General features: G+C 37.4%; 1 protein-coding gene across 1 annotated transcript in view; it reads right to left on the bottom strand.

Moving 5' to 3' along the window:
- The window catches only part of LOC311584180 (elongation factor 1-alpha 1-like), a gene marked incomplete at its 5' end in the record, with an annotated part of 73300 nt that extends 47878 nt beyond the window's left edge, over positions 1 to 25422 (bottom strand). The window contains 2 exon segments of the mRNA XM_084758289.1: positions 23612 to 23884; positions 25306 to 25422. Of these exon segments, the coding sequence (XP_084614415.1) occupies positions 23612 to 23884; positions 25306 to 25422 (390 nt within the window).
- Positions 25423 to 27290: the final 1868 nt, after the last annotated feature.

Raw genomic sequence — 27290 nt, 5'->3', positions numbered from 1 at the left:
TACTATGGTAAATTTCATGTGTTTCTATTGTCTTCTACTATTTGTATGTGTCCTGTGCTAGCCTGTATGTATGTATGTATACCACATAAATACCGGATACCCACTGAGGTCAGAGAAAGGCATGATAACCCCTGGCATGAATTTTATAGGTGACTGTGAGCACCATGTGGGTCCTGGAAACCTAAAAAATGTCCTATACAAGTACAATTGTTCTTAATCATTAAGCTATACCTCTATCCTTATTACATATCTTTTAGTTCTTGAAATCTGGCTAATACCTCGATGAATGACTGAAACATATTAGCATTCACAAACTAAAAGTCCGTAAAGTAAATAAGAAAATGGTTCTGTGTGGCACTGACATAGTAACCCTTGGTCACTATGAAGGACCCTGCTTTTCACACATAGTCAATTGCTTCTTTGTAATAGTAATTAGGCTTGACCCTCTGAATTTTCATTTCTATTTAGAAAAGGTAGAAATCCATGTAAACTCATGTTTACAATTTAAGTTATGTATATGTATGTATGTATGTATGCATGCATGTATTCACAGATGCATATAGCCAGCCACATACTCTTTTAAGCAGCTAAGCATCAACTTCTGTGCAATATTTAATCTTCAGGCTTTTAGAGAGCTTTCTTACATTACTTTAAAGCTTACATTTCCATTGTGCTGTAGGTGCTAGCAAGATCTGACAGTTAAAATATGCAGTTAAAAATGTAACAGTCACCAAAGTTTGAGCACACTGTTGAGCTGCGTCTGCTACAGATGACTCTGTAGGTTTATTAAGAAGCATCAGTATATGACTGAGTCTTAAGCCAAGTAGTGATACATTATAGGTAATTGATACTTATGAAATCAGCTGGAAAATTTTTAATAGATTCTTTTTCCTACTGACTTCAAGCAGAGGCAAAGCTTAGGTGATGAGTCCAAAGGGAAGCTTCTCAGCAAAGCGTGATGAATACTCCCCTGTGACTACATGTGCCCTGTGTCCTTTTCACTGTGAGTGCCTCTCAGTCACTTAAGGACTCCTCCAAGAAATCCATCCACTTGGAATGGTGATAAGGTGGCATTTATTTGATTTATGAAGCATGCATTATCAAAGGAAGGTTTAAGGAAACACTGAAAATATTCCCAGGAGATTGTTTAGTTGCATTAAATACAATAAACACAAAGAGAATCACAACATAGAAAAACCAAATATCTTACCTTTATACTTTTAAGTTCATGTCAGTGTCTTCAGATAAAAAAAAGCAGAATGTTTGTTTGATAAGATAGAAGTACTTCAAAATATCTCACAATTGGTGTTTTTGTTCATGTTTACTTTTTTTTCTTAAAGGAAAACAATCACTTTAAGTAGTATAAGGCTCGTGAAAATTATAATTCCGGTGCACATTTGAGCCATTTTAGATGATAAAAACCAGAAATATTGAGATACTTTAAATTTACAATTGATATTTATTTTCATTCACTAATTAAACAAACTGCAGTTTTCATAATAATGTTCCATTCATTAATTTCTAAAATCTAGTAAGTATGTCAAACACTTAACATTTTTAATTGTTTTAATTCTTCCTGGTCTCTGGGTACTCATTTCCTTCCCATGGATGGGAGTAAACTAAAATTTAGATGAATATATCTATGTCATTAGGAAAGAATCTCTTACATTCTTCTATGTAATGCGTAAGGCTTTTTGTATATTTGAGAGGAGGCCGGCTGTGGCTAAATTTCATTTTGCTAAAATATATATGGTTTTCTAATCATGGGCTTGATTTCATATACAATTTACTTTGCTTTGAGGATGATTTACATGAGCTGCTAAGAACACAGTAGCATTTTACTTGATGATTTGAACATATGTCTATTTGAACTTTTACCATTCTAGACAGTTGTATTACAGTCGTTGTTAATGTTTTCTTAAGCTGTCTTTCTTCTGAGTTTTATTTAACCCTGATGAACAATGTAATTAGGTCAATTTTGTTTCTAAAGTATTTACGAAAACGTGTTTATTAATACATATAAATTAAGTATTTTCATGTAAGAAAATGGTATAAGGCACACCTTTGCACCCAGGCTGGTATCGGGACAGATGCTGGGACTCCTAGCCAAATTCTGGGTGGAGTACTGAGGGTTATACGGAAGAGAAGGGGGTGCATGGAAGGGACCTGGAGGGGTCAAGAGCTCCATAGGACCATCAAGGCCTGCGGATCTGGACCCAGGTGGCCTGCACAAACTGTTGTGTCAACCAAGGACAATGCACGCAGGGAACCTAGACTCCCTGTTCAGCTGTAGCCTATGGGCAGCTCATTCTTCATGTGGGTGGCAGGTGGGGTGGGAGGAGAGCGGGAACTGCCTCTGATATGAACACTGCTACCCCCGATTTGACCACTTCCCCTTCGCGGGGCAGCCCAGGGGCCCACAGATGAAGGGGATGCAGGCTTCTCCTGAGGAGACCAGATAGACTATGGTCAGATGGTGGCGGAGAAGGGGCCCTTCTGTCAGAGGTCTAGGGGTGGGGAACAGGGCAGAAGGGAGAGGGAAGGTGGGAACAGAAAGGCAAGAACAGTGGGGGCGGGAACAACAACTGGGATGTAATATGGATAGATTGTAATAAGTAATACTGTTAAACTATTTAAAATAAACACGCCGAAACAAAGATCTTAATTACCAAAGAAACTTTGGGTACTCAATTTTATTTTCTAGCCTTAGTCTTTACCACTTTACGACACATTTCATGCCAATTTCCTAGGCTTGACATACAACAAGACCATTTTAACATGCTAATGATTACACAATATTAAGTCAAGTAGGTTCAGGAGCTGGCTTGGATAAACTTGAAAATCAAACAGTCATCTGACCCACCCCTCCTAGGGCTGCTAGATGCCATTCAATAAAGTCTACCTTTGAATCCTCTTCAGTGTATTTGGTCACTAACATTACATCCTTTTGTACTTGACCTTGCGATGCACATTACTGCTAGATTCTAGAATGCTTATTATCCAGAGCATTTCCAATGCCTTTGATTTACTTCCTCTTTCAAACCTGGGCTTTAGCTCCTCACATGTTAGTGCTTGTCTTTCTTCTGCCCGTGATGTGGATCTCTTTTATTGAAATAAAGGAGGCTTGGGAAACGAAAGAATATGGGAAAAAATTGTATGTGTGCTCACAAATCCAACAAAGCTTTTAAGGGAATATTTTAAAATGGAATCGTGGCATGCCAGTGTTAAAAATAGTGCTTTGATCCTCAGAATTTAAACACACATTACCAAAGTGAACACTTGCCTTGGACGTCAAATTTTATACTGATTTTATAGTTCCTGAATAAATTGTTGATTATCTCATGAAATGATTTCAGTGCCTCCTCATGGGAATTGTGAGTAAAAATACTCCCAGAGGAATGTTGGAAATGTTAGTCATCTCTCTGCTAATATTATCTGTCTTGCAATTCTCTAAACAATGTTCCCATGACATTTGGTAAGATGTCATCCCCAGTTCTTAAACAGCCTCTGTTTCTATTTGCAACATAGCAGTGGTTTGGTTTTTTTTGTTGTTGTTATTGTTTTTTTTTTTGTGTGTGCCGTTTAAAACTTTTTTATTGTAAAAACACTATTAATGCTAAGGATATAGTGTAGCGACAATTTACATTTTTCGATGCCCAGTAGGTATGTGATTCAACCTCTCTATATGGTTAAAAGTATAGTAGTTTGACAAGCCGAAATGAACTTCAAAGACAGTCAAAAGCACAGTTAGAAATACCCTTCATTTTGTTCTCCCACACACAACCTGGGGCAGATGAGGTGAGCAGAGTTTTCTAAACACTGCTGTTATGTTGCCTCATTCCTCCCTCATTATATGTTATTATTTTAATATAGTCTTTATTGTTCAGTACATTGCATATTATTTTCCATCTAGTTTATCCTCATATTAAAAAAAAAGGCAGAATGTAAACAACAAAGCCTCTCCTCATTACTAACATGAACCGTTCTTCAAGGGCATGCAAGGACTAGTGCAGAGTTGTAGAAGGATGGAAGAATATCTCAGTGCGTGTTTGTCTGTGCGTGTGCACGTGACTGAGTCTATGCCAACAAAGAAACCTTCCCGATGACTTATACTTCAAGGACAAGTTGCTGAAATCCTGATTGATACACGAGGGGGAAAGTGGGAATTCAGATATGTCTCAGGCTTTGGAAGCCTTATGTTTCCATTTACCCACAACCTTCTTCTACCTACTGACCATTTCTATAATTCTGTTTCTAGAATTTACTATCTAAAGCTTGATATCTATTAAAAAGGGAAAAATGAGGTGAGTAATAATACCTAAATGGTTAGTCATTTGTTTATGTGCAGGCAAAAAAATCTTATTTATTGAAAGGCTTATGAGTGAATTAAAAATTCCATAAAGTCTTTGGCAAAAAATGTTAGAAATTATTAACATGAGGAAGGAATTCAAGAATGTATTCTTAATGATGGTAGAGAGTAAAAGATAAGTGAATTTTAGACATTATTATAATAAATATATATCATTTGACAATGTGGCTATAATGAAAATGAAACAAAAAATTGAGGCAGATCATGAACATAAAGAGAAATAGGACCCTTTATGGGGAAAGCCAATATTTTAAGTCTTCAACTTTTATAACGAGCTATACTGGCCATGATGTGGCTGTCAAATAGACTTCCTGTGGATTGTTGTTGAAGACATTTCAAGTGCATCATTTAGGACTGAAAGTTCAGCTGTGAAGAACTGCTCTAACAGATGGTTGTAAACTCATTCTGGGGTACTGCCCATTTGAATTGTGGTACTGTATCTTTATGTGGCACTGGATGTTCTCCTCTCTGGGAGGGCCTCAGTCCATTGCTTTGTAGACTCATCTGAAAGAAAGGGTGGGGCATTGACCTTTGAACAGTGTTAAACTTATAACCACACCATAAACAAACACACTCTACTGGTTGCAATGATGACTAAATAAATTTTTGAGAGATGGCCAAATACTTAAACACCAATGGCTTCTATATTAATGGTACTTTGCTGTAAATACCTTTCCCCTAGTTTGGTACAAAACCACTTTTTGAAGGATCAGTGATCATCATGTCTACAAAATCTTTTAGTGAGACTGTAATTTTACTATTATCTGTATTATGAAAATATTAACAACTAGTAATAGAGACCTCGTGGCTAATTTTAACATAACACAATTATAATAAAACATGTAGATTTGTGTGCACTATAATAGCATTTATGTAGAACATAACAGATACTAAAAGGCATGTTAAAATGAAAATAAAGCAGTAGTGATAGTTTGAAAGCTAATAATAATTTAATGCATTTATGCATTTATAACTATTCTCCTGAGGTCAAAACTGATCTTGTTATAAGAAGACACTTCAACAGCTGGGTTGCTCACAGAGAATGGGGCTGCTTGTCCTTTTTATTTCATGTGGTTTTTGAAACTCAACACATAACCTGGTTTTTAACACCTATGATTTAATATGTCTATAGTAGTAGTCAGTTTGAAGAAGAGTACTGTTGTTGTCCCTACTGTTTTATTTTGATTTGTCTGTGAATAAAACTTCAGTAACATTAACAAGCAATGCTACACAAAGAAGCTCAGAGTTTGATCAGCAGGCTTAGAAAAGTTATCTTTTTTTCATGTTGACATTGTGACTAAGTTTATGATCCTCTTCAACAGACTTCAGAGATGGTCCTTTGCCCATAGGATAAAATCCTAACGCTGATGAGTCTTCTCTCACCCCTCTGTGATCCAGCCCTTATCTGGTTCCCTGTTAGCACCACTCACTGAGCATTTGTTGACCTATTTTTGTTATTTGAGACAGGGTTTCAAACCCCCTCTGTGTCAGTGTCCTCTGTGCTGGAAATATGGGTTATGGCTATGATACACAGCTCAGTGCAATAGATTGCTAAACTGTAATTCAGAATTTTTTGAATAAATAGAGTTGTATAGCAGTCAATACTAATTTCAGTATAACTTTATAATTTAAAAGGAAAGCCACTTACAAAAAAGCAGTCATCTCTAATTCTGCCTTTCTAATCCAGTATCAGTCCTAATCCAATTTTCATACCTGAATTTGGCTATAGACTATTTAGCATATGAATGATATAAAATAATACATGGACTTGAAGTTGGAGTACTCTTAGTTAGCGTGTTTTCAGATTTCATATATGCTGTAGCAAGAATCATACATTCCTTTCTTTTTAACACTTAACTGTTCATCGAGATACTTACAACATATTTAATTGACCTGTTGATTTAGCTGGTGTACACTGTCACATGCTTTGGTTTTGAAATCTGTGAATGAGTTTGACAGGACATTTATGTCTACATTTTAGACATATGTTTTTTTTATTATTAATTTATTCATATTACATCCCAGTTGTTAGCCCATCCCTTGTATCCTCCCTTTCCTCCCTCCCTCCCGTTCCCCCCCCCCCCAGTCCCCTCCCCTATGTTAGACATATGTTTTAAACTATCTTAATTATGTAGTTTGGTATGCCATATCTGTCGTGCTTGGAATTTCATGATGTTCTCAATCTCCAATTGTCTATTTAGAATTTGTTAGTGAATCAGTATCTGAAAATATTTTTTTAAAAATAATTTATTTATTCACTTTACATCCTAATCATAGTCCACTCCTAGTCCCTCTCTGCCTCTTCTCCCATCCCCTTCCCTTGCTCCTCAGAGAAGGGGAGATCCCCACCACCACCAACCAACACCCACTCATCAAGTAGCATCAATACTGAGCTCAGTCATCATCCTCTGTGCTTTTGCAGGGCAGCGTCTTCACAGGTAAGTGATCCAAAAGCAGGCAAAATAGTCTATGTCAGAGACAGCCCCTGCTTCCTTTAGTAGGGGATCCACATGAAACCTGGAAATGGTTTAGATTCTGAAGGTTCACTAGCATCATGGAAGCAACTAAATTGTCTGAAATTTGGAGCATTTTGAGTTGAGAATATTCAACCTATTCACCTAGAAGAGGAGCATTTTGAGACACTGGAGTTGCTTGATCATATGGCCACATTGCATTTACTTATTTAACAAGCCGGCAACCTTTCAAAAATTTATAGCCTGTTTATTTTCCACCGTTCCTATCAGCAGCATAGGAAGAGACCAGTTTATTCACATTGATGCCAGAACATGTTATCAAACTGTAGTTTGGAATGTGATCATGCTAAGTGTGTGAGGTTGCAATTTTTTTTGTGATTTGCTTGTTTGTTTCATTGAGACAGGGTTTCTCTGTGTAGCCTTGGCTGTCCAGAACTTGCCTTTGTAAACAGGCTGGCCTGGAACTCACAAAGATTCCCCTGCTTATGTCTCCCTGAGTGCTGTGTACTTTTTATGAGTTCATTGGTCATTAATATATTTTATTTGGTGAAACGTAGAATTCTACAACACTTATAAGTTGTGTTGTTTTTATGAACAAAAAAGGTCAAGTCCCTCATCTGATCTTCTATTGAAAAGTTTTCTTTGCATTTCATTTTGCATTGAATTCTGTTTTCATTTTAACTGCTTGCTTCACTTTACTGTTATTATCATGATAAAAAAAATTTAACATTATTTTAGGGTGTGAAATTTACCTGTCTGGGTAGGCCTATGGTTTGGAATACAATTGTATTATGATGATAGATGAAAAGGTGACTGGCATGCTTGTCTATTTGGAAATTATAGTTGCGTAATTAGAAGCTGCAAGGTATACATTTATATGAAGACTGAATTTGCTAAGGATTTCCACGTTCCCACTCTTCCTTTTGATGCTTGCCATTGTGTTACTAGATCAAAGAAAATGAGAAAATTCAGTATTATGAAGGATAGAGCTTAAGCTTCTGATAATTTTATGGTAGTATTACTTCCATAACCTGCTTGAGGTTATTTATTTATATAAGTTACAAAGAAAATGCTTAACATTTTTTTTTGTTTGTATATTGGTTTTGAAGGCATGAGTGTTTCCATTTTAATTACTATCAAACATTTGCTCAGATTTGTTGGCCAAGGATTCAAAAGTTCACCTTGCATGCTGAGTCTATCCTGCTGAGGCCGTTGTGTATTCTATTAGAATACCACGCTGCCTTGATTGTTATGGCTCTGCAACATGTTCTTAAAATAAGGAAATATGAACCTTCCAAGCTCTTTTTTTTTCTCTTTTTAGATTGTTTTCATTATATTACATCTTTTAAATAGCAAAATAGTCTTAGCGGACTAGCTTTTCCATGCCAGCAGAACTTCAGCTGAGATAGTGGGGTTTCATAAAATTGAGGAGTGCTGATGACTGTGTTTGTTTCAAGGGAAACCTACAAAGCACTGTCTTGAGATTGCCTCAACCATAGACATTAATTTGCTTACCATGGTTTGGGTCTAGAAGCATGAGGCCAGGTGTTGAGAAGACTCGCTCCTTCTGTGAGACATAAGGAGAAATCTGCTCACTCTTTGGTCTTACTTCAGTTTGTTTTGTTTTAAAGCCAGCTTTGAAATCTGTTGCATTTACAGTTTGTCCTGGGTGTTCATTGTCTTACCTCTGCACCTACTTCTTTCTCTTCACACAGTATTCCTTATATAAAGAAATCAGAAAATCACCATGTTCCAACAAGTGTTATCTAAACCGATTACTGCATTATATCTCTTGCTGTATAAGAGGTATTGAGGGTTAGGGCTTTAGCTAAGGGATTTTTTAGGAATACCATTCAAGCCACAAAACTGACTTAATTAGGTTTCTTTTTTTCTCATTTTACTATGTGGATGCTTTTCAATTATGTAACTTTTCTTTATTTTTCTTCAATCATGCTTTAATGTTTTCACTATATAAGTATTATACTTCTTTCATTAAATTGTTGTGCCAAAGAAAGAAAGAGAGAGAGAAAACAAAGAGAGAAAGAGAGATAGAGAAACAGAGAGAGAGAGAGAGAGAGAGAGAGAGAGAGAGAGAGAGAGAAAGAGAGATTTGATAAGGAGTAGTGAAGGATGCTAGAGAAGTTGGAGAAGAAAGATAGAAACCCTGAGACACTTCTTGAGATTTTGTAAATACAATAAGATATTTATTTTTTAACTATCTCAGATGTTATTATAATATTTTAACAATTTAAATTTCAAGGATTCTAATTGCTAGCATAAAAGATATAACTAATTTTTATATATACATCTGTTGCTGAAGTATTTTGTTCTAATATTTTTTAGATTAATTTCTAAAATATCTTTAAGAATTTCATACTTGGTAAGTGAAGGCTTTCATGGGACATGCCCCTTGGGCTAGTATGCAGATATAAGTGAGTATATACCATTTGAATCTTTCTGCTTCTGGGTTAACTCACTCATTATGATCATTTCTAGTTCAATCCATTTATCCACAAATTTTGGGAATTCCTTGTTTTTAATAGCTGAGTAGTATTCCATAGTGTATATGTACCACAGTTTTTTTATCCATTCTTCTACTGAGGGACACTTAGGCTGTTTCCATGTTCTGGCTATTATGAATAAGACTGCTATCCTATTGGGACTCTAGATGAGAGAAGCATGGGAGAATAGCAAAGTAGAAGGATCCAAAGGGTCCTAGAAACCTACAAGTAGAACATTATGATAGGCAGATTTGGGCCCAGGGGTCCTGTTCAAACTAAGGCACCAGCCAAGGACAATACTGGCCGTAAACTTTAAACCCCTACCCAGATCTAGCCAATGGACAGAACATTCTCCACAGTAGAGTGGAGAGTGGGATATGACTTTCTCATGTATTCTGGTGCCTCACCTTTGACCATGTCCCCTGGAGGGGGAGACCTGGTGGCACTCAGAGGAAGGACAGCAGGTTACCAAGAAGAGACTTGATACCCTATGAGCATATACAGGGGGAGGAAGTCCCCCTCAGGAACAGTCATAGGGGAGGGGAATAAGGGGAAAATGGGAGGGAGGGAAGAATGGGAGGATACAAGGGATGGAATAACCATTGAGATGTAACAAGAATAAATTAATAAAAAAATTAAAAAAGAATTTCATATTTATATGCTGTATTTACATAGTCTCAAGAGGGGTCTATCTTTCCTCTCCAACTTCTCCAGTGTCCTTCTCCACTCCTTATCAAATCTCTCTCTCTCTCTTTCCCTCTCTCTCTCTCTCTCTCTCTCTCTCTCTCTCTCTCTTTCTCTCCCCAAATTTTTTAAGTCTGATTGTACATGATGTCATCTGTAAATAGAGATACTGTTACTTTCTGGTTCTAATATAAACATCTTTTACTCCTCCCCAATTTCCATGACTAGAACCAACAATACAATGTTAAATAGATGCAGTGGTAACATCAAGTGCCATTGTTTTGTTTCTAATTATAGAAACTGTCCTATATTAACCACACAATAAAGTGCTAGCTCTGAGTTTTCATTAAATTTGTCTTAATCAGTCAGGTGAAAGTGTTTTTGTATATTAGACCGTTGTTTTTATTGAGAACACGTGTTTGGCATTTTTCAAATATCTTTTTTTCTTCATGTTATTTAAATGATCATACAGGCTTTTGTTAAAAATTACTCCAGTCAGAGGGTATATTACAATGCCTAACCTTCTAAAGTGAACAAACCTTCCTTGGATAGTCATGATGTATCATTCGTTTAATGTTCCATGATCTGTTTGAATATCTTTGCAACCATTTTTACAAGAGGCTTTTGCAGGGTCCTGAAGAAAGTCTTCAATGCTAGCATTTAAAAAGCACATTTCCTCTAAAAAAGAAAACCTGCTGTGCAGTTAGCAAATGTGATCCATGTGCACAGAGCACAAAGTGGAGCAAAGTTCCCTTGTCCTTTGATAACCAAGGGTCCTTTTCCCATAGAAAGAGAGAGACTGATAGGACTTCGGAGGGACTCATGGCTATTAGGATTAGTCTGCGTGTCTGAACTGGTCAGGGCTCTTTATTCTCTTTATTATATTTGTTACTTGTTTTTCTCTGCTTCTGTTGCATGTTCTTTGGACTTTCTCATTTCTTAAAGATTTTCAGAACACTTAGAAAACACATTCCTATGAAAGTAGATGTTATTTAATGTTTTCTGGAATAACACAGTTAAATGATTTTATTCATTATGAAATAATCTAAACTTCTATATGTTTAAAACACAGCCTCTGCTGTGCTGGTGTGTTTTGAGAGGAAAAGCTAGAAAGGAATTTTGTAAATGCTCTTCAGCTCTGTGACATTCACACAAATTTCTTGAAAAAAATCCACGTGCACTCAGTTAGAAAGTAAAATTCTGTCCAATTTGAATGAAAGAGCAACTTTGACATCATAGAGACGTAAAGAAAAGATAATCATGCTACATTCCACACCCAGAGAGGCTAAGTAACAAGGAGTGTTTGAGGGGGAATGCAAGGAGATCCCTGGTAAGGGAAAGCAGAGTTCATGGGTGAACTTGGGGCAGGTACGGATGGCATCAGAAGGATCTAGTGGAGGCTTACGGGAGGGAGAAAATACTGGAAGACATAACTGGAATTGGGGGTGCATTTAGGGGGGCAAGGTGGAAACCTAGTGCAATGGAATCTCCATGGAATCAATGGGGGTAACCCTAGAAAAGATTCCTAGTAATGGGAGAAACAAATCCTGAACAGGACCTCTTCTATCCCCAAGTGGAGGGATTGGAACATCAGTCCAACCTCAGAACCTTGATCTACAGTTTGTCCTGCCTGCAAATGTTCTGAGACCAGAGCCTAGAAGAATCATCATTTGGGAGATGAGAAAGACTTCATGCAGAAGCTGATAGGAGCAGATGTTGAATACCACAGCCAAACCTTAGGTGGAGCTCCTGGAGTTCTGCAGAGGAGAGGAGGAAGAATTGGAGGAACCAGGGGTGTCAGGGACACACCAAGGGAACAGAGCCCATAGAATCATCTGACTGGGGCCTCCCAGAGATCAGGGAACCAGTACGGGTGTAACTTAATACCCCTGGATATATGTTATGGCTGAGTATCTTGGTGTTCTTGTGGGAATCCTAACAGTGGGAAATGGGGCTGTCACTGACTCTTTTGCCTGCTTTTGGGATACTTTACCTCCTACTGGGTTGCATTGTCCAGCTTTAACGTGATGATGCTACGTGCCTGGTCTTATTGCGGTTTACTATGCTTTCTTTGGTTGATGCAACCCGAAAGACTAATCTTTTTTGAGAAGAGGCAGACATGGGTGGATATGGGAGAGAGGAGAGGTGGGAGGGGAAGGCTGGGAGGACAGAAGAGGAAGCTGTGGTAGGGATGTGTTATAGGAGAAAAGTAACAAAAGAGTTCTCTAGTCTCTCTCTCTCTCTCTCTCTCTCTCTCTCTCTCTCTCTCTCTCTCTCTCTCTCTCTCTCTCTGTCTGTCTGTCTCTCTCTCTGTCTCTCTCTCTCTGTCTCTCTGTCTCTGTCTCTGTCTCTCTCTGTCTCTCTCTCTCTCTCTCTCTCTCTCTCTCTCTCTCTCACACACACACACACACACACACACACACACACACACACAAATATCTAATCATTCTGCATCATGTAAAGTCAAGAAGTGCCTCTGTTTTCACAAGAAAAACTCAGCAAAGAGTATGAATACTGTAAGCACATTAGCCTGCATTTCCTGTTGTTTTCTGCTCTTGTAACACATGTACTCAGCTCCCAAAGATGCTACAGGACTGTTTGAGTTACAACCATGAAGCAAAATATGCTCACAAAGCAGACAATATCAGGGGACTATTATGCTGGTTTCGATAACTTTTTTTTTGTCTGAGTGTGGTGGATGAGGGCAGTAGTGACAGGGAATTGTTTCTTCCAGGACCATTAGATACATTCTGAGATCCATTCCCCTTGCTGCTCTGAGATATGTCTGTCTGCCTTAATGAGGTGCTGCTCTATACACTAAATAAACATTTCCCATTGCTGCCTGAAAATATTTTCCACAGACACATGGATAAATGAATGCCACAGGTAGATACCTTAATAAAGAGTAATTTACTCTCACAACACAACAAAAAGTTAGATAAGTCTTTCCAGTATTGTAATTTCAGAGAAGGGATTCAAATGAATCTTACAGGAATAACATGTATCCAGACTAAGAATGGTTAGTTCAAAGTCAATGCCCATGAATGGTTTTAGTTGTGGTTTGTCAACAAGGACTGTTTTGTTTTGCTTTGTTTTGTTTTTCCTGTGTCTACATATTGCTGATTGGGTATGTTTGATAGACCAAGGGAAGGAAGAAGCAGAATGAAGGTTCCTGGTTGATCAGTTTTTCTGTCTCATTTCATTTTCCCAGATACTGTTTTCATTCTATGATCATCTTTTTCTACTCCTTTTTACTTCAGCAAATGCTCTCGTTAAGCCAACAATGATGTCATTGTTCGACATCAATCACACTTATCACTCCAGTAATCATATTCATCTCTTTGCTACATTTCCCATAGTTGATGCCTCTCTTCGTGAAATTCATTGCTTCCTTGGCTTCTCACTCCATGTTATAGCTTCTTCCACTCCGTCATCACAGGGAACTACAGTTCAGCTCTTTTTAGCTTCACTTTTTCCATGATTTACCAGACTGCTCAGTGAATACATTCTTAATCATCTTCTCCCTGGGAGTTCACCTAGCAAATGTAAAACTGATGATTCAAACACTGCATTTTAGTTCCTGGAATAAACATCTCCTCCTAGCTCCATATACTCTATCAGCTTTTTTTTTTGATAGTCTCTACTTGGTAGTAAATGACCTCTCACATCAGAACTGCATCCTCCATATCAACAGGGCATGGATTAAGCCAAAAGGGGACAAAGGTAAATTTGGAAATTTATTACATCTGTAGTAAAAGTGTATAGAAACATTATCTTTATCATTATACCCTAAAATGTATTACAACAAATATCTATATAATATTTATATTTTATTAGATCCTATAGATAATAAAATGTAATGAAAACATGGTAAAATACACAGGATATGAAATATGTCACTCATGTACCATATTTGAGAATGAAGATTATGATGTGTGTTATGATACTTTTGTATTTGTGTGTGTATTGTTTGTGTGGTATCTCTGTCTCTCTCTGTCTCTCTGTCTCTGTCTCTGTTTCTGTCTCTGTCTCTGTCTCTCTCTCTCTTTCTCTGTCTGTCTGTCTGTCTGTCTGCCTGTCTGTCTCTCTCTCTCTCTCTCTGTCTCTCTGTCTCTGTCTCTGTCTCTGTCTCTGTCTCTCTCTCTCTCTCTCTCTCTCTCTCTCTCTCTCTCTCTCTCTGTGTGTGTGTGTGTGTGTGTGTGTGTGTGTGTGTGTGTGTGTGTCCTGGAACTAATCCATATGTAACATTTGAAAATAAAGTTTTTGATTTCCTTTTGTTCTTTTGTTAGAGGACATTGCTCTCTAGCTAACTATATAAACTATTCTCTCAACAGTTCTTTTACTCTACTGTCTATAATTAGTCACATGGTCATGTTCAGTCATCTCAGACCCTTTCTCTGATCTTCTACCTTTCTATAGTTAAGGTCAAATAATTCAGGGATTTATGGGTTCTGGAGTATAATAATGAGTAAAGCATAGAGGAAAAAACATATGTGTGGCAACCAAGTATAATCACTAGGTGCTAAAAACTAATCCTCAAGCCCCATTACCTAAACTTAAAGACTAATACAAGAGGGGTTCATGGAAGTCTTATTACCTTAATAATTTATTTTATTAATCAAAGATTTGTTCTGAACCTTTATATATCATACTTATCAGTTATATATTTCTACTAGCAAAGTGATGCCAACATAATTAACATGGCATCCAAATAAGAGGCCCAAGACATTAAATTGACAGATGACACATTGCTCCACCCAGCCTCCAGCTTACTGGCCTGGCCCATCTGGGACACAGAGAGCTAATAGGCAAAAAAATTGGTAGCCCTCATTTATACAAAAGAGAAACAGGCTGAGAAAAAATAGTGAAATAATACCTTTGACAAAAGCCAGAGAAACATAAAGTATCTTGGTGTAACTCTGACCAAGCAGGTGAAAGATCTGTATGAAAAAAAAACTTGAAGTCTATGAAGAAAGAAATTGAAGATATCAGAAAATGGAAAGATGTTCCATGCTTTCTCATAGATCAGTAGGATAAACATAGTAAAAATGGCAATCTTACCAAAAGCAATCTACACATTTATTGTAATTCCTATCAGAATGCCAACACAATTCTTTACATACCTTTAAAGAAGAATTCTCAATTTCCTATGGAAAAAATAACCTAGAATAGCTAAGACAATCCTACACAATAGAAGATCTTCTGGAGGTATATCCTGATATCACAGTGTACTATAGAGCAACAGTAATAAAAACAGCATAGTATTGGCATAGAAACAGACAGGAGGGTCAATGCAATCGAATTGAAGAGGCAGAAATAAACACATACACCTAAGGATACTTTTTTTTTTAAACAAAGAAGCCAAAACTATACAGTGGGAAAAAGGTAGCATCTTCAACAAGTGGTGCTGGTCTAACTGGATATCTAGTTGTAGAAAAATGCAAATAGAGTTTTATTCATCACCATGCACAAAACTAAAGTCCAAGTAGATTGAAGACCTCAACATAAAAATATATTAGGAGAAAAAGTGGGAAAGAGCCTTGAGCTCATTGACACAGAAGACAAGTTCCTGAATAGAACACCAATAGCTCATGTTTTAAGGTTAACAATTTAAAAAAAAATGGGACCTCAAGAAACTGAAAAGCTTCTGTAAGGCAAAGGAAAGTATCAACAGAACAAAATGACAACGTACTGACTGGGAAAAGATCTTGATCAAACCTATATCTAACCAAGGGCTAATATGCAAAACATATAAAGAACTCAAGAAATTAAACAGCCAAACCAAAAAATTCAATTTAAAAATGAATGAGGTATAGGACTAAACAGAGAATTCTCAACAAAATGAATATTGAATGGCTGAGAAAAGCTTTAAAAAGTGTTCAACATCCATAGTCATCAAGAAAATGCATATCAAATGACTCTGAGATGCCATCTTACACCTATCCTAATAGCTAAGATCAAAACTCAAGTGACAACATGTGCTGGTGAGAGTGTGGAAAAAAGGGGAACACTCATCCATTGCTGGTTTGAATGTGAAATTGTACAACCACTTTGTACATCAATCTGGTACTTTCTCAGAAACTTGGGAATAGTTCTACCTCAAGACCCGGCCATAACACTTGTGGGCATATACCTGAAAGATGCTCCACCATACAACAAGGACATTTGCACAACTATGTTCACAGCAGCCTTATTCATAGTAGCCAGGATCTGGAGGGACCTAGATGTCCCTCAGCCTAAGAATGGATAAAGAAACTGTGGTACATATACACAATGGAATACTACTCAACTATTAAACACAAGGAAATCTTAACATTTGCTGGCAAATGGATGGAACTGGAAAAGATCATCCTGAGCGAGGTAACCAGATTCAGAAAGATAGGCATGGATTATACTCACTTATAAGAAGATATTAGCCAAATTATACAGCATAACCACACTACAATACACAGACCTAAAGAAAGTAAATAACAAGGAGGACCCTAGGGAGAGTGCTTACTTCTCATTCAGAAGGATGAATAGAATAGACACAGAAACGGTTGAAGACAACGAACAGGAGAGGAGCCTACCATAGAGGTTCTCTGAAAGACTCCACCCAGCAGGGATCAAAACAGATGCTGAGAGTCACAGCCAAACTTCATGTTGTGGTGCAGGGAATCTTAAGGAAGAGCAGGGGAATAGATGGACCTGGAGAGTTCAGGGGCTCCATGAATAGACAATTGCAGCCAACTAATCAGGGTGAAGGAGGGAGATACTGCAGAGACTGATGTACCAACAAAGGACCATACATGGTGTATATAGGCAGCACAGCTCCTTGTAGAGGGACTACTTCTGACATCGACCCTAGCCCCCACATATTGATCATTTCCCTCTGGTGGGGCAGCCTTGCCAGGCCACAGAAGAGGAGGACACAGGCAGTCCAGATGAGACTTGATAGGCTGAGGTCAGATGTAAGGGGAGGAGGTCTCCTCTTTCTAGATACTAAGGGAGGGAGGGAGGAGGAATGAAGTAAAAAGGGTGGGACCGGGAGGCAACAAGGGGGGGCCTTCAATTTGGACCTAAAGTGAAAAAATTCAAAAGAAAAAAAATATGACACATTAACAAGAACTGGGATCTTGTCAGTGTATTTAATTTAAAAAGTTATATTGAGACATCTATGTTAAAATCATGTTCTAATAGTTTATATGAGTAAATAGTTTAATAAAAAATAGATAGGTGAACATTATGAGTGTAAATCTTGAGCATATGTTGATATATGCTTAGAGAAAAACTATTAACAAATATAAACGTGAAATTGAATTAATTTCCATTTGAATTATTTTAAATTGTCTAGTAGTTTACTTTTGAGACAAAGGGCAAACTTTAAAGTAAATATAGTTGAATTATGTTGCTATTAAAATGGCACTTGTAAGAACTCCACAATTTGATGCTATATGTCACTAACATAAGTTCAGCTGACTAAGGTTAATATAAAATTGGTATATATTAATTGTATAACCTAAGTATGTTCATCTAAAAGCTGTTACTTAGTTAAATAATAAAAGGTCAAAAAAAAAAAAAAGAAAGAAAGAAAGAAAAAGAATAGAAAGAAACAGATGAGTTTATAATGGAATAACTAAACCCAAATGTGAGCAAGTAGAAGGTCCCTATTATTATTTTTTATGTTACTTGCTCTTTGATCATAACCTTGGCTAGAACATGGCAGGAAGAATGAAATGTGCCCATCCCTGACGCATTAGCGCATGGCATTAAGTTTTGATTTATAGAAACCTTTTTCTATGATCCATGGCAATCTCTAATTTTAGCACTTAAAGAGGTTTTACTTGAGAATCATTGGACCGCTTTAAGCCACAATCATAAAGGAAATGTTTAATTGTAATAGTTTATAAAATAATTTGAAGTCAGAACCAGGCAAGAAGTCCAGGTCTACACAGTGGTTATGATCATCATTACATTGTAGTGCTATCTAACTAGAGGAAATGATATTACAGCTGTAAAGAGGCATCAATTTGATTCATCCTGCATCACATTCCTTTCCTAATCCTTATTATATTAATTTCATAGTTCTTTCACTACCAAAAATGCTAATGCAATGAATGCCCTTATAATACTCTTGTCAATCTCTCTGATTACCATTTTCTGATAAGAACTCCTAAACATGTAATTTTCTTTCCCCTCCACTCTCTATTGACAGGTTTTTTTAAAATGCAGTTATCTTATTGTCACATGCTCTAAAACGTAAAGGCCACAGTAAACGTTTTGTGGTTCTTCTTTCAAACTTTACGTGTCTTAATATACCAATAAACAACAATTATCTCTCTACACTTGGCATTACCTTTACATCACTTATTATTTATTTTTTCTCCTTTATTAATTTATTCTTGTTACATCTCAATGGTTATCCCATCCCTTGTATCCTCCCATTCTTCCCTCCCTCCCATTTTCCCCTTATTCCCCTCCCCTATGACTGTTCCATTTAAATATTTACTTCAATATGTGTGTCATATTATACACTTATTTTTACTTTTACAACCAAACAATTCTAAAATCATGTGTCATGTGTCACTGTCATTGTCACAACTGTCTAGGTCATACTTATCACATTATTCCAAGTAACATTTTAATCTAAATCTAGACTATGGTTGAAAGACAGAGCTCCGTATCACAGATTTTTAAGTACTGCACTAATTGGTCAAGGTTAATCTGACTTTGTATTTTTCCGTGTGTGTGTGTGTGTGTGTGTGTGTGTGTGTGTGTGTGTGTGTGTCTGAGTGTGTGTGTCTGTGTGTGTCTATGTGTGTGTGTCTATGTGTGTGTGTCCGTGTGTGTGTCTGTGTGTGTCTATGTGTGTGTGTCTGTGTGTGTGTCTGTGTGTGTCCATGTGTGTGTCTGTGTGTGTCTCTGTGTGTGTCTCTGTGTGTGCATGTGTGCATCTGTGTGTGTATGTGTGTGTGTGCGTGGGTGCGTGTGTGTGTGTGTGTGTGTGTGTGTGTGTGTGTGTGTGTGTGTGTGCTCAGATTGCAGCCATAAGTGACTTCCCAATATTCTACTCTAGGTGTTTCATTCTCTTGTTTTCAGTTGCTTGTCAATCTTGGTGTGAAGACATTAAGTGAAAACCTGTAGAAGTAAGCATCTGAAATTTTAAATAACTTTCAATATGTTTTTGTTTGTTTTGAAAGGTCCCATATAGTTCATATTAGTTTTGATTTACTATGTAATCAAGGCTGGTCCTAAATTTCCATTTCTCCCATCTCCCCTATGTAAGTGACCAAGGAAAGGAGGGTACTATTGAGGGTGTCTTTGAAAATGACTCAACATTTTTTGTCTTTGGAAAACAGGGTCCCAGAAAACTCAAGGCCCATCATAGTTGGTCTGAGTCAGTAGTTGAAGGGTTCCTGTCTTGCATATGTAAAGGATTAAATACACACACACACACACACACACACACACACACACACACACACACAGAGAGAGAGAGAGAGAGAGAGAGAGAGAGAGAGAGAGAGAGAGGAGAGAAGGTGTTATTTAGAGTGAACTTTATTATAGATTCATTATTAAAGGGATCATAAAACAGAGAGAGAGAAGGAGGAGAGGGAGAGGGAAAGAGGAGTAGAAAGCGGAGAGGAAGAGAGTGAATGAGAGAATGAGACAGACACAGAGACAGAGAGACAGAGAGTGACAAAAGGAGAGGGAGACCCTGTATAATAGAAGGCATCCAGAAAAAAAAAAAAGTAAAAGGTGCCATAGATTGCAGTCTGGGATCTTTTAAATGACTTACAGCAGAAGCTGTGGAAACATGTTGAGAGGGGGAAGTTGGGAAGTTGATCATTTTATTTGTCCTAACTAGAAGTCCAGGTATCTCCACACAGTTTGAGATTCATAATCTCTTCTAGTCCTTAGGCAGAGGTGTTCAGGAAAGGGGAGCCAGGACTCTGTGGAAATTAGTCTCCAGAAAGGGCATTCCTAGAATTGCTACTTTGTGTTTCCTGCCTAACCAATTCTTGGATTGTAACCTAGTACTAACATCCAGATACCTATCTAACCATTTTTAATCTGTTTTTAAATAATTATTTATTCTTATTTTTATGTGCATTGGTGTTTGGTGTCAGATCTCCTGGAACTTGAGCTACAGACAGTTGTAAGCTGCCACGTGGGTGCCGAGAATTGATCCAGGAAGAGCAGCAAATGCTCTCACCCTCCGATCCATCTCCTAGCTCCTATCTCTGCTTCCTAAGTCAAATGGCAAGGTTAAAAGTATGTACTGCCTTGCGATGAGGAGTAGGCTCAGTAATCTACCTTTGTTCTTTCCTCCCTATATATTTCTATATTCCCCTTTCCTTATTTTCAGCTCCTATCTACTTACCTACAAAAGAAAGATCAAGGAAAACAGATATGTCCCTGAGTCAAACCTAGTTTCCTCTATGTAAAAGACCAATAATACTTATAACCAACTCCCAATGAAAATAAGCATCTGTAGACCAAGAGAGTAAACAGAAAATATCTTTCTTATCTTGTTGGGTCTAAGTTTCTGAATGGAGATTGATATCTATCATATCTCATCTTTATTAACTTAAAACATCTATCTTGATCTAAAAACGTCTTAACCCCTAACCTACTAAGCTTAATTGAAAGACTAAACTATCTGGTCCTCAAACCCATCAGAGACGGCGAAATCACTATGAGTTTAGCATTCTTCCTGTAGGATGTAGTTTATTTTACTCATGTGTAATAATATAAACATATATGTTAAAAATGAAACATAATACCAAAATTTTCCCCAAAAAACCCAGAAATAAACAAAAGTATGTCCCACCTAACCCCTTCTCTTCCTCTCTCCCCACTCCACACACTGACAGTTATTAATCTCTAATGAGCACAATTAATTTATAGATTATATCTTTTGCTACCTACATAGAGGAGGAAAGTGAACTGCGTAAGATTTGGTACTATCACACTTGGGAGGCAGAGGCAAGCGGATCACTGTGAGTTCGAGTCCAGCCTGGTCTACAAAAGTGAGTCCAGGACAGCAAGGACTGTTACATAGAGAAACCCTGTCTTGAAACCACCCTCCCCCCGCAAAAAAAAAAAAAAAAAAGATTTGGTACTATCCAGTTGCAGGCATCCTTGTAGTCCGATGCATCCTCTGTAAATAAAACGGCTTGTGTGTATCCCACACTCTTCTACGCATGGCAATTATGAACTGTGCTCAAATTAACCCTTTCATATTCTTCTTCGGATGCTGGAGTGTGACCACAAAAAGTATTTCCTCCTTTGACAGCTCGATAACGTGTGTGCTGCTCCTGGTAGTGGGGATGCAGAAGGAAAAGCAGAGGAGGCTGGCAAGGAGTTTCCATTCTTCTCCAGGTCTCTTGTGTAGCTGCCATAGTAGAAACAGATTTTAGGTTATGATCTTTCCACTCCTGACAGAATCTGCCTCATTAGAGACATCCTCCTCAGAGCTGAGTATACGTTTCACAGAGTCTTTGCTCGGCGATATCCTGATTATGTCTTCTCAGAAACCAGAATCCTGGCTTTATTAGATTCTTTTTCTAGGAATCTGGGCAATGATAATTCTAATTTTGGGCTTTTACTTGCCCAGCCCTGCCCAGGGTTGTCATCTGCTTCCTAACTCATGAGCCCTCAGCATTTCTGTTTTCCTTTTTAGCTTTCTAATAAGATGTTAACAACGGTTCACATTAAAGTCTCTCCGTTAGCACAACTCTTGCGGCTTCTGTTTCTTTACTGGATTCTGACTTACAACAGTAAAACTGAATCATTGGTTAATTAAAGTGCCTCCGAAAGAGACAAGGCTGTATTTCAACATCTAAAGGAGCCTTTGGAGTGATCGGGGAATAAGTTAAGTGGTTTTCTGATTTCAAACCTGGAGGCACAAATTTCAACTCTTTGGTAAAACCTTTTTTGTCTGTAGTGATCTCATCTTTGCCTCACATTCTCACAGTCTTGAATTGTCTTGCTCTTCATCTCAGAGGAGTCAGAGACATGAGCAGGCTACCTTACAATGAAGGTCACTGATGAAAGAAGAGGAGATGAAATTACAGGATTTCCAAAGCATCAGTGTGAATGTTAAGTTTCCGTTTGAACATTTCTTCTTCTACAACAGTGGCTAGTCTTGCCCAAGTTATATGTTGTATTAGTTCACACAGAGAACTATCAAACTAATTCTTGAAATATTAGTGTCCTCATTCACAAAATTATTTATATCTTCAATTGTGTTTAAGAAGAACAGCTTGTATAAGGAAGAGTAAAGGCACATTATTAAAATTTTATTGATTCCATATATTTTCCTTAGTACAGTTGTAAGAGGTATGTTATCACTTAACATTTATTGCCATTCAAACAAGCATAGACATGTGTATTTTCACTCCTTGTATTGAAATGTAGTTTCTGAAAGTTAGGGTCCTTGCTTCCATTTTTAAAGAATAACCTGGGGCTGGGGAGATGGCTCAGTGATTATGAGCACTGCCTGCTCTTTTAAAGGTCCTGAGTTCAATTCCCAGCAACCACATGGTAGCTCACAACCATCTATAATGTAACCTGGTGCCCTCTTCTGGCCTGCAGGTAAACAAGTAGACAACACTGTATATATAATAATAAAATAATTATTTTTTAAAAAAGGAATAACCCTGCCACAATAGCATCTACATCATCAAATAAATATAATGTCATGGACATGACATCATTAACTCCAAAGCTCAGTGGTATTCTCAAATTTACAAAGATTTTTGTGGAAATGACTGAATAAGTAAAAAAAGTATCTGAATCACAATTTTAACAAAAATAACAAATGTTCAAATCTTTGTAGGGTAAGCATATATAGTATTTTAGAAACATTAATAAAAATCATTAAAATATTCTTTTCTGATATCTTCATTAAAATGTAGTAGATATTATTCTCCTATTATGTTTGGAGAAACTGGTTAAGTCATTTTAAAGGCTTTACAACTCCTGTTTTCCATAACATTGTTACCTTGTATCCTGAGGAAAAGGCAACATCTTCCACTGTTAGAAAATAGAACAAGAAACATAGAATGTCAAATGATCTTTTAAAAGTATATGGGTGTTTTGCTGTAATGGTTATATGTGTAGGACCTGAGTACCTTGTACTGTCAGAGGTCAGAAGAGGCCATCTGATTCCCTGGAATTGTACTTACAGATAGCTGTGTATTTCCATGTGAGGGATGGGAACTGAACATATATCCATTCCAAGAGTAGCCAGTGCTCTTAACCACTAGTACATCTCTCTGGATCTTTAAATTATTTTGAAGTTTCTCTGAAAATATATATTACTCCTTATGTGTTTCTAAGCATCAGGTGATAACGTTTGCAAGGGTGTTTAGCTCTGATTATGCCAACTAGTACAAAAGCCTCCTGTGGGAATATCTAAAAACTTCATATTTGAAACAATTTTCCTTTATTTAATCAGAAAAAGAAGTTATGAGTGAAATCCTTATCTACAACATACTAAATACAGGGAGAAAAAAAATCCTTTTTTTCTGTCTCACAGGAAATTTGACTTGTTGAACTATTGATGATTCTGAGGCTGCCTTTAAGTCACCTCTTACAGGATCAGGCAGATAGTTAGGTGTGAGCCAGCCCGTCTTCAACAACAGTAACTGACAACAGTGTCTTCTCCTGCCAGATAATAAGAAACCTTCTGTTGGACCTCTGCCGCCGCCGCCGCTGCCACCGCCACGGCCGCTGCTGCCGCTACTATTCTTGTCATCCGCATTCCTTTCTTCCTCCACTTTTAGCAGCCACTGATAGCAGTGAGCCTCACTCCCTGCAGTTCTCCTGGCTCCAATACAGATATGCCTTTCTCTGGCTGCTCGATCTGACTATTGGCAGACAGAAGATGAACATGCTGCAGAATCAACCCATTAGTGTCAAGCTAATCCCCTGTAATGGGATCCACCCTGGCCAAGACTAGGCATCAGGCCCTATTTCCCTTCCTCAGGGGTCGTGCCTCCTAGCCCAGCACAGTATGGAGTTGTTCATGGGAGGAGTGATACAAGTGTGTTTGCCACCACCTTTTGAAGAAAACCAGAACGCTGCCACTGGGAGGTTGATGTTGCATGCTAGAGGACTGGAAAATGATAAGAATTTTTAGAGTAAAAAATAATAAGGAAGTATAGTCACACACATATATTGAACTATGCGTATTTCATAACAACACATTTGGAACCATGGTTGTCATTGGACAGGAGTAAATTTTTTAAGTGCTATAAGCAGTTTCAGCGGGACTGTGTGTTCTTATGCACAACAAGGAAAGGGGAGGAGGAAGACGAGGAATGATCCTGAATGTCTCCTGATCCTCCTGACTCTACCTCTAACTACTGTGTTTATAGGCATAAGCCACCACAGGCAGGATTTTAGTTGGTGCTTAGCATCAAACCTACAGCTTTGCGAATGTTATACAAACATTTTACAACCTGAACTACCTCTCCAGGCCACAAATGTATTAACCATAGCTGGAGGAGCAAGCTGTGAGACTAAGAAGATAATGTGCGTGCTTCAGAATATTGGCAAATACCTGGGAATCCGTTGGTAGCTAAGGAACAATGCCTTGGGAATGCTGTTATCTTTAAAGTTAATTGTGATGAGCTCATATGTAATTTTCATGGGTCTCCCCACATGACTTCCTCCACAAGCCAGACCTCATGTGGGCCTGCAACGGCAACAATGCAGATTGTATGGAAATCTGTAGCAAACCTGGCATTGGTGGAGTTTGTTTCTGCTTAACGTCTTTCCAAACCAGCCCCTCAACACACTTTCTTCGATTTTACAACCAACTACAATATACAGGGTTTCTTTCTCTTTCCATGTGAGATATTTTTCCTCAAGAATTGTAACTTAATGTTATTTGCTTAAAATTTACAGCCACATCTGGAAGCTTTGCATAGGAAAGAATTTTAGAGAAAAGTGGAGAATAGTGGGTAGGCCAACATTGTTGTACTAGGAAGTAAGTTATACCCTTATTTGTGACTTCAGAACTCAAGAAAGGACTCTGAGGAAAAGTGTAACTGTTCTCTCTCTCCTCCTTTTTTTCTTTGCTTTTTGACTTGCAGTAACTCAAAACAGAAATAAAATGAATTTTCATTTACTGTGGAACATACTCAATCTGAATGATTTAGGGGGTGTTTAATGATTCTACTTGTTAGATTGTACCTTGAGATCAGTTATGTAAACTGAGGTTTTACCCATATCAGATGTGCAGTAGGCAGTGAATGTGAAGGTTTTTTTTTTTAAGTTTTCTGACCAAGCTGACTCTCAATATGTGGGTTTGAGAAGTGTGAGCATTGTGTAAAAATTTTGGTAGAGAGTCATTTCCAACGTCATCAGCCATTTCTTCTTGTAAAAATGTCACACTGTCCATCTGGAATTCAGTTTTGTGGTAAGAATTATGCCAAAGATCTTGGACTTCTGAGCCAAAACAGATTTCATCTCCCTCTGCCTTCGAAGAAACGCCAACCCAAACATGGAGAGTAGTAAAATAGTTGGGTAGGAGTTTGCGTCTTAGCTAGAAACACAAGACTTCTGTACTCAGCACTTAAACTTGATTGTTTATTGGTGGCTCTTCATCTTTTCTTGCCTGGTGGATCCCTCCAAAGCTTTTTATTTTCATTTCTTCTAATCTTGAAACAGAGAACAGTATAACCGTCCTTTGGGCCACCCTATCAGAGACGTTCAGGAGGAAGAACTTAATTTTGTCAATGCTTAAGTGTTGTGCTGAGATAACCCAACTGAATTACATATAACCTCTGCAGTCCTCTTAGGCATTTTCTGGATGTCATATGACAAGGTAAACACACAGGTGAAAAACAGTTAACTAAGAACAATGAAAACAATCTTTATAAAATACTCTTGCATTGGAAGCTCTGATAATGGAAGTTTAGGCCACAGGGAATTGTGACTTGATAATCACACGAATTGTCCATTCCTTATTTTATTTGAAAATGTTTTAGAGATTTTTTTCCATGTTGATTGAATCAATACTTCATTATAAACGTTGCTTAGTAATATTATAATATTACATAATATATAATACTGTATATTTCCCATTCAGTTGTTGGTCATTTTACTGTTTCTAATTTGTTGCTCATAGCTTTTTGTACATATTTTGGTTTATGGGTTGGATAAGAAGTGTTAAAATAACCCATTTTCTGAAGTAGTCCTTACTTTATCAGTTTACACCAAATGCAATTTAGTATTTGAGTGGCCAGATTTAATATGTCATCTTATTATATGTTTCATTGTCAACATGTTTTGAAATCTTAGCCTATTTCCAGGTCATGGAATTTTTGTTTTTGTTTGCCTTACAAGTATTCTCAAGCGTTTACAGGTTTTAGCAGTCATGACTGTGTCTAAGAAGTTCAGGCTAATTGCTTACTCTGCTGAATGAGCAGTGCAGTTTTTCATTTTTTGAGTCTTTGCTCACTTTTTCTGCCCTTCTGAGTGGTATTACACACATTTGATAAGTATCAAGTTTTAAGCAAAATTTATTTCCGAATTCTCAGTTTGGTTCTTTTCAACTAAATTTTTCTCCTTATGCATGATTGTAACACATTTATAGAAAGTCAATTAAATGATGAAGTTAGTAACTCAGACATGCATATATAAAATAATTTTGCTTGTGCCTCGTTCCTGTATTTCCGTATAAGATTGAAATACACATTGGAATTGCTACTAGTTAGGGGGTGAGTGTAAAACATTACATCTGTCAGGAGAAACAGGTATGCTCACATCATTCTTAGAATCCATGAAAATGACCCGTTTCTTCACGAACTTCCGTTGCCTTTGCAAAGTTCTTGTTTGATTTCTCTTACATGATTCTTCTGCTCATTATTATTTTTTGCTGTTGCTGTTGTTCCTCTTTTATTTATTTGTTTTTGGTGCTTTTTTGGGATGTGTGTGTCGGGGGGAATTGTTCAGTGTCCGAAACCAGTTACTTCATATATGTTCTGCAAAGTTTTATTTTTTAACTCCATGAGAGTAAATATCAACCTAATACTTCCTCATGATAAGAAATAATAGTGTAACAGTTACATTTTTAAAGAGGAAACAGAAAACATTTATGTCAGTATCCACTACAGACTTGGCCTGGGTCCCTATTTTAATAATGTAAGAGGGGTTCCAAGTCTTCAAGGACCCCCATACCACTTATACAGTTAGCCTTCCCTGGGCAACCCATTATCTCTCCTCTTATCTTTGTCATCTGTCTACTCTCAATATCCATATTGATGG

This window comes from Acomys minous (assembly GCF_964271855.1).
Source record: "Acomys minous genome assembly, chromosome: 15".
In the NCBI taxonomy this organism is placed as follows: domain Eukaryota; kingdom Metazoa; phylum Chordata; class Mammalia; order Rodentia; family Muridae; genus Acomys; species Acomys minous.
Note: the sequence above shows the minus strand (reverse complement) of the source record. Positions and strands in the feature narration are given on the sequence as shown.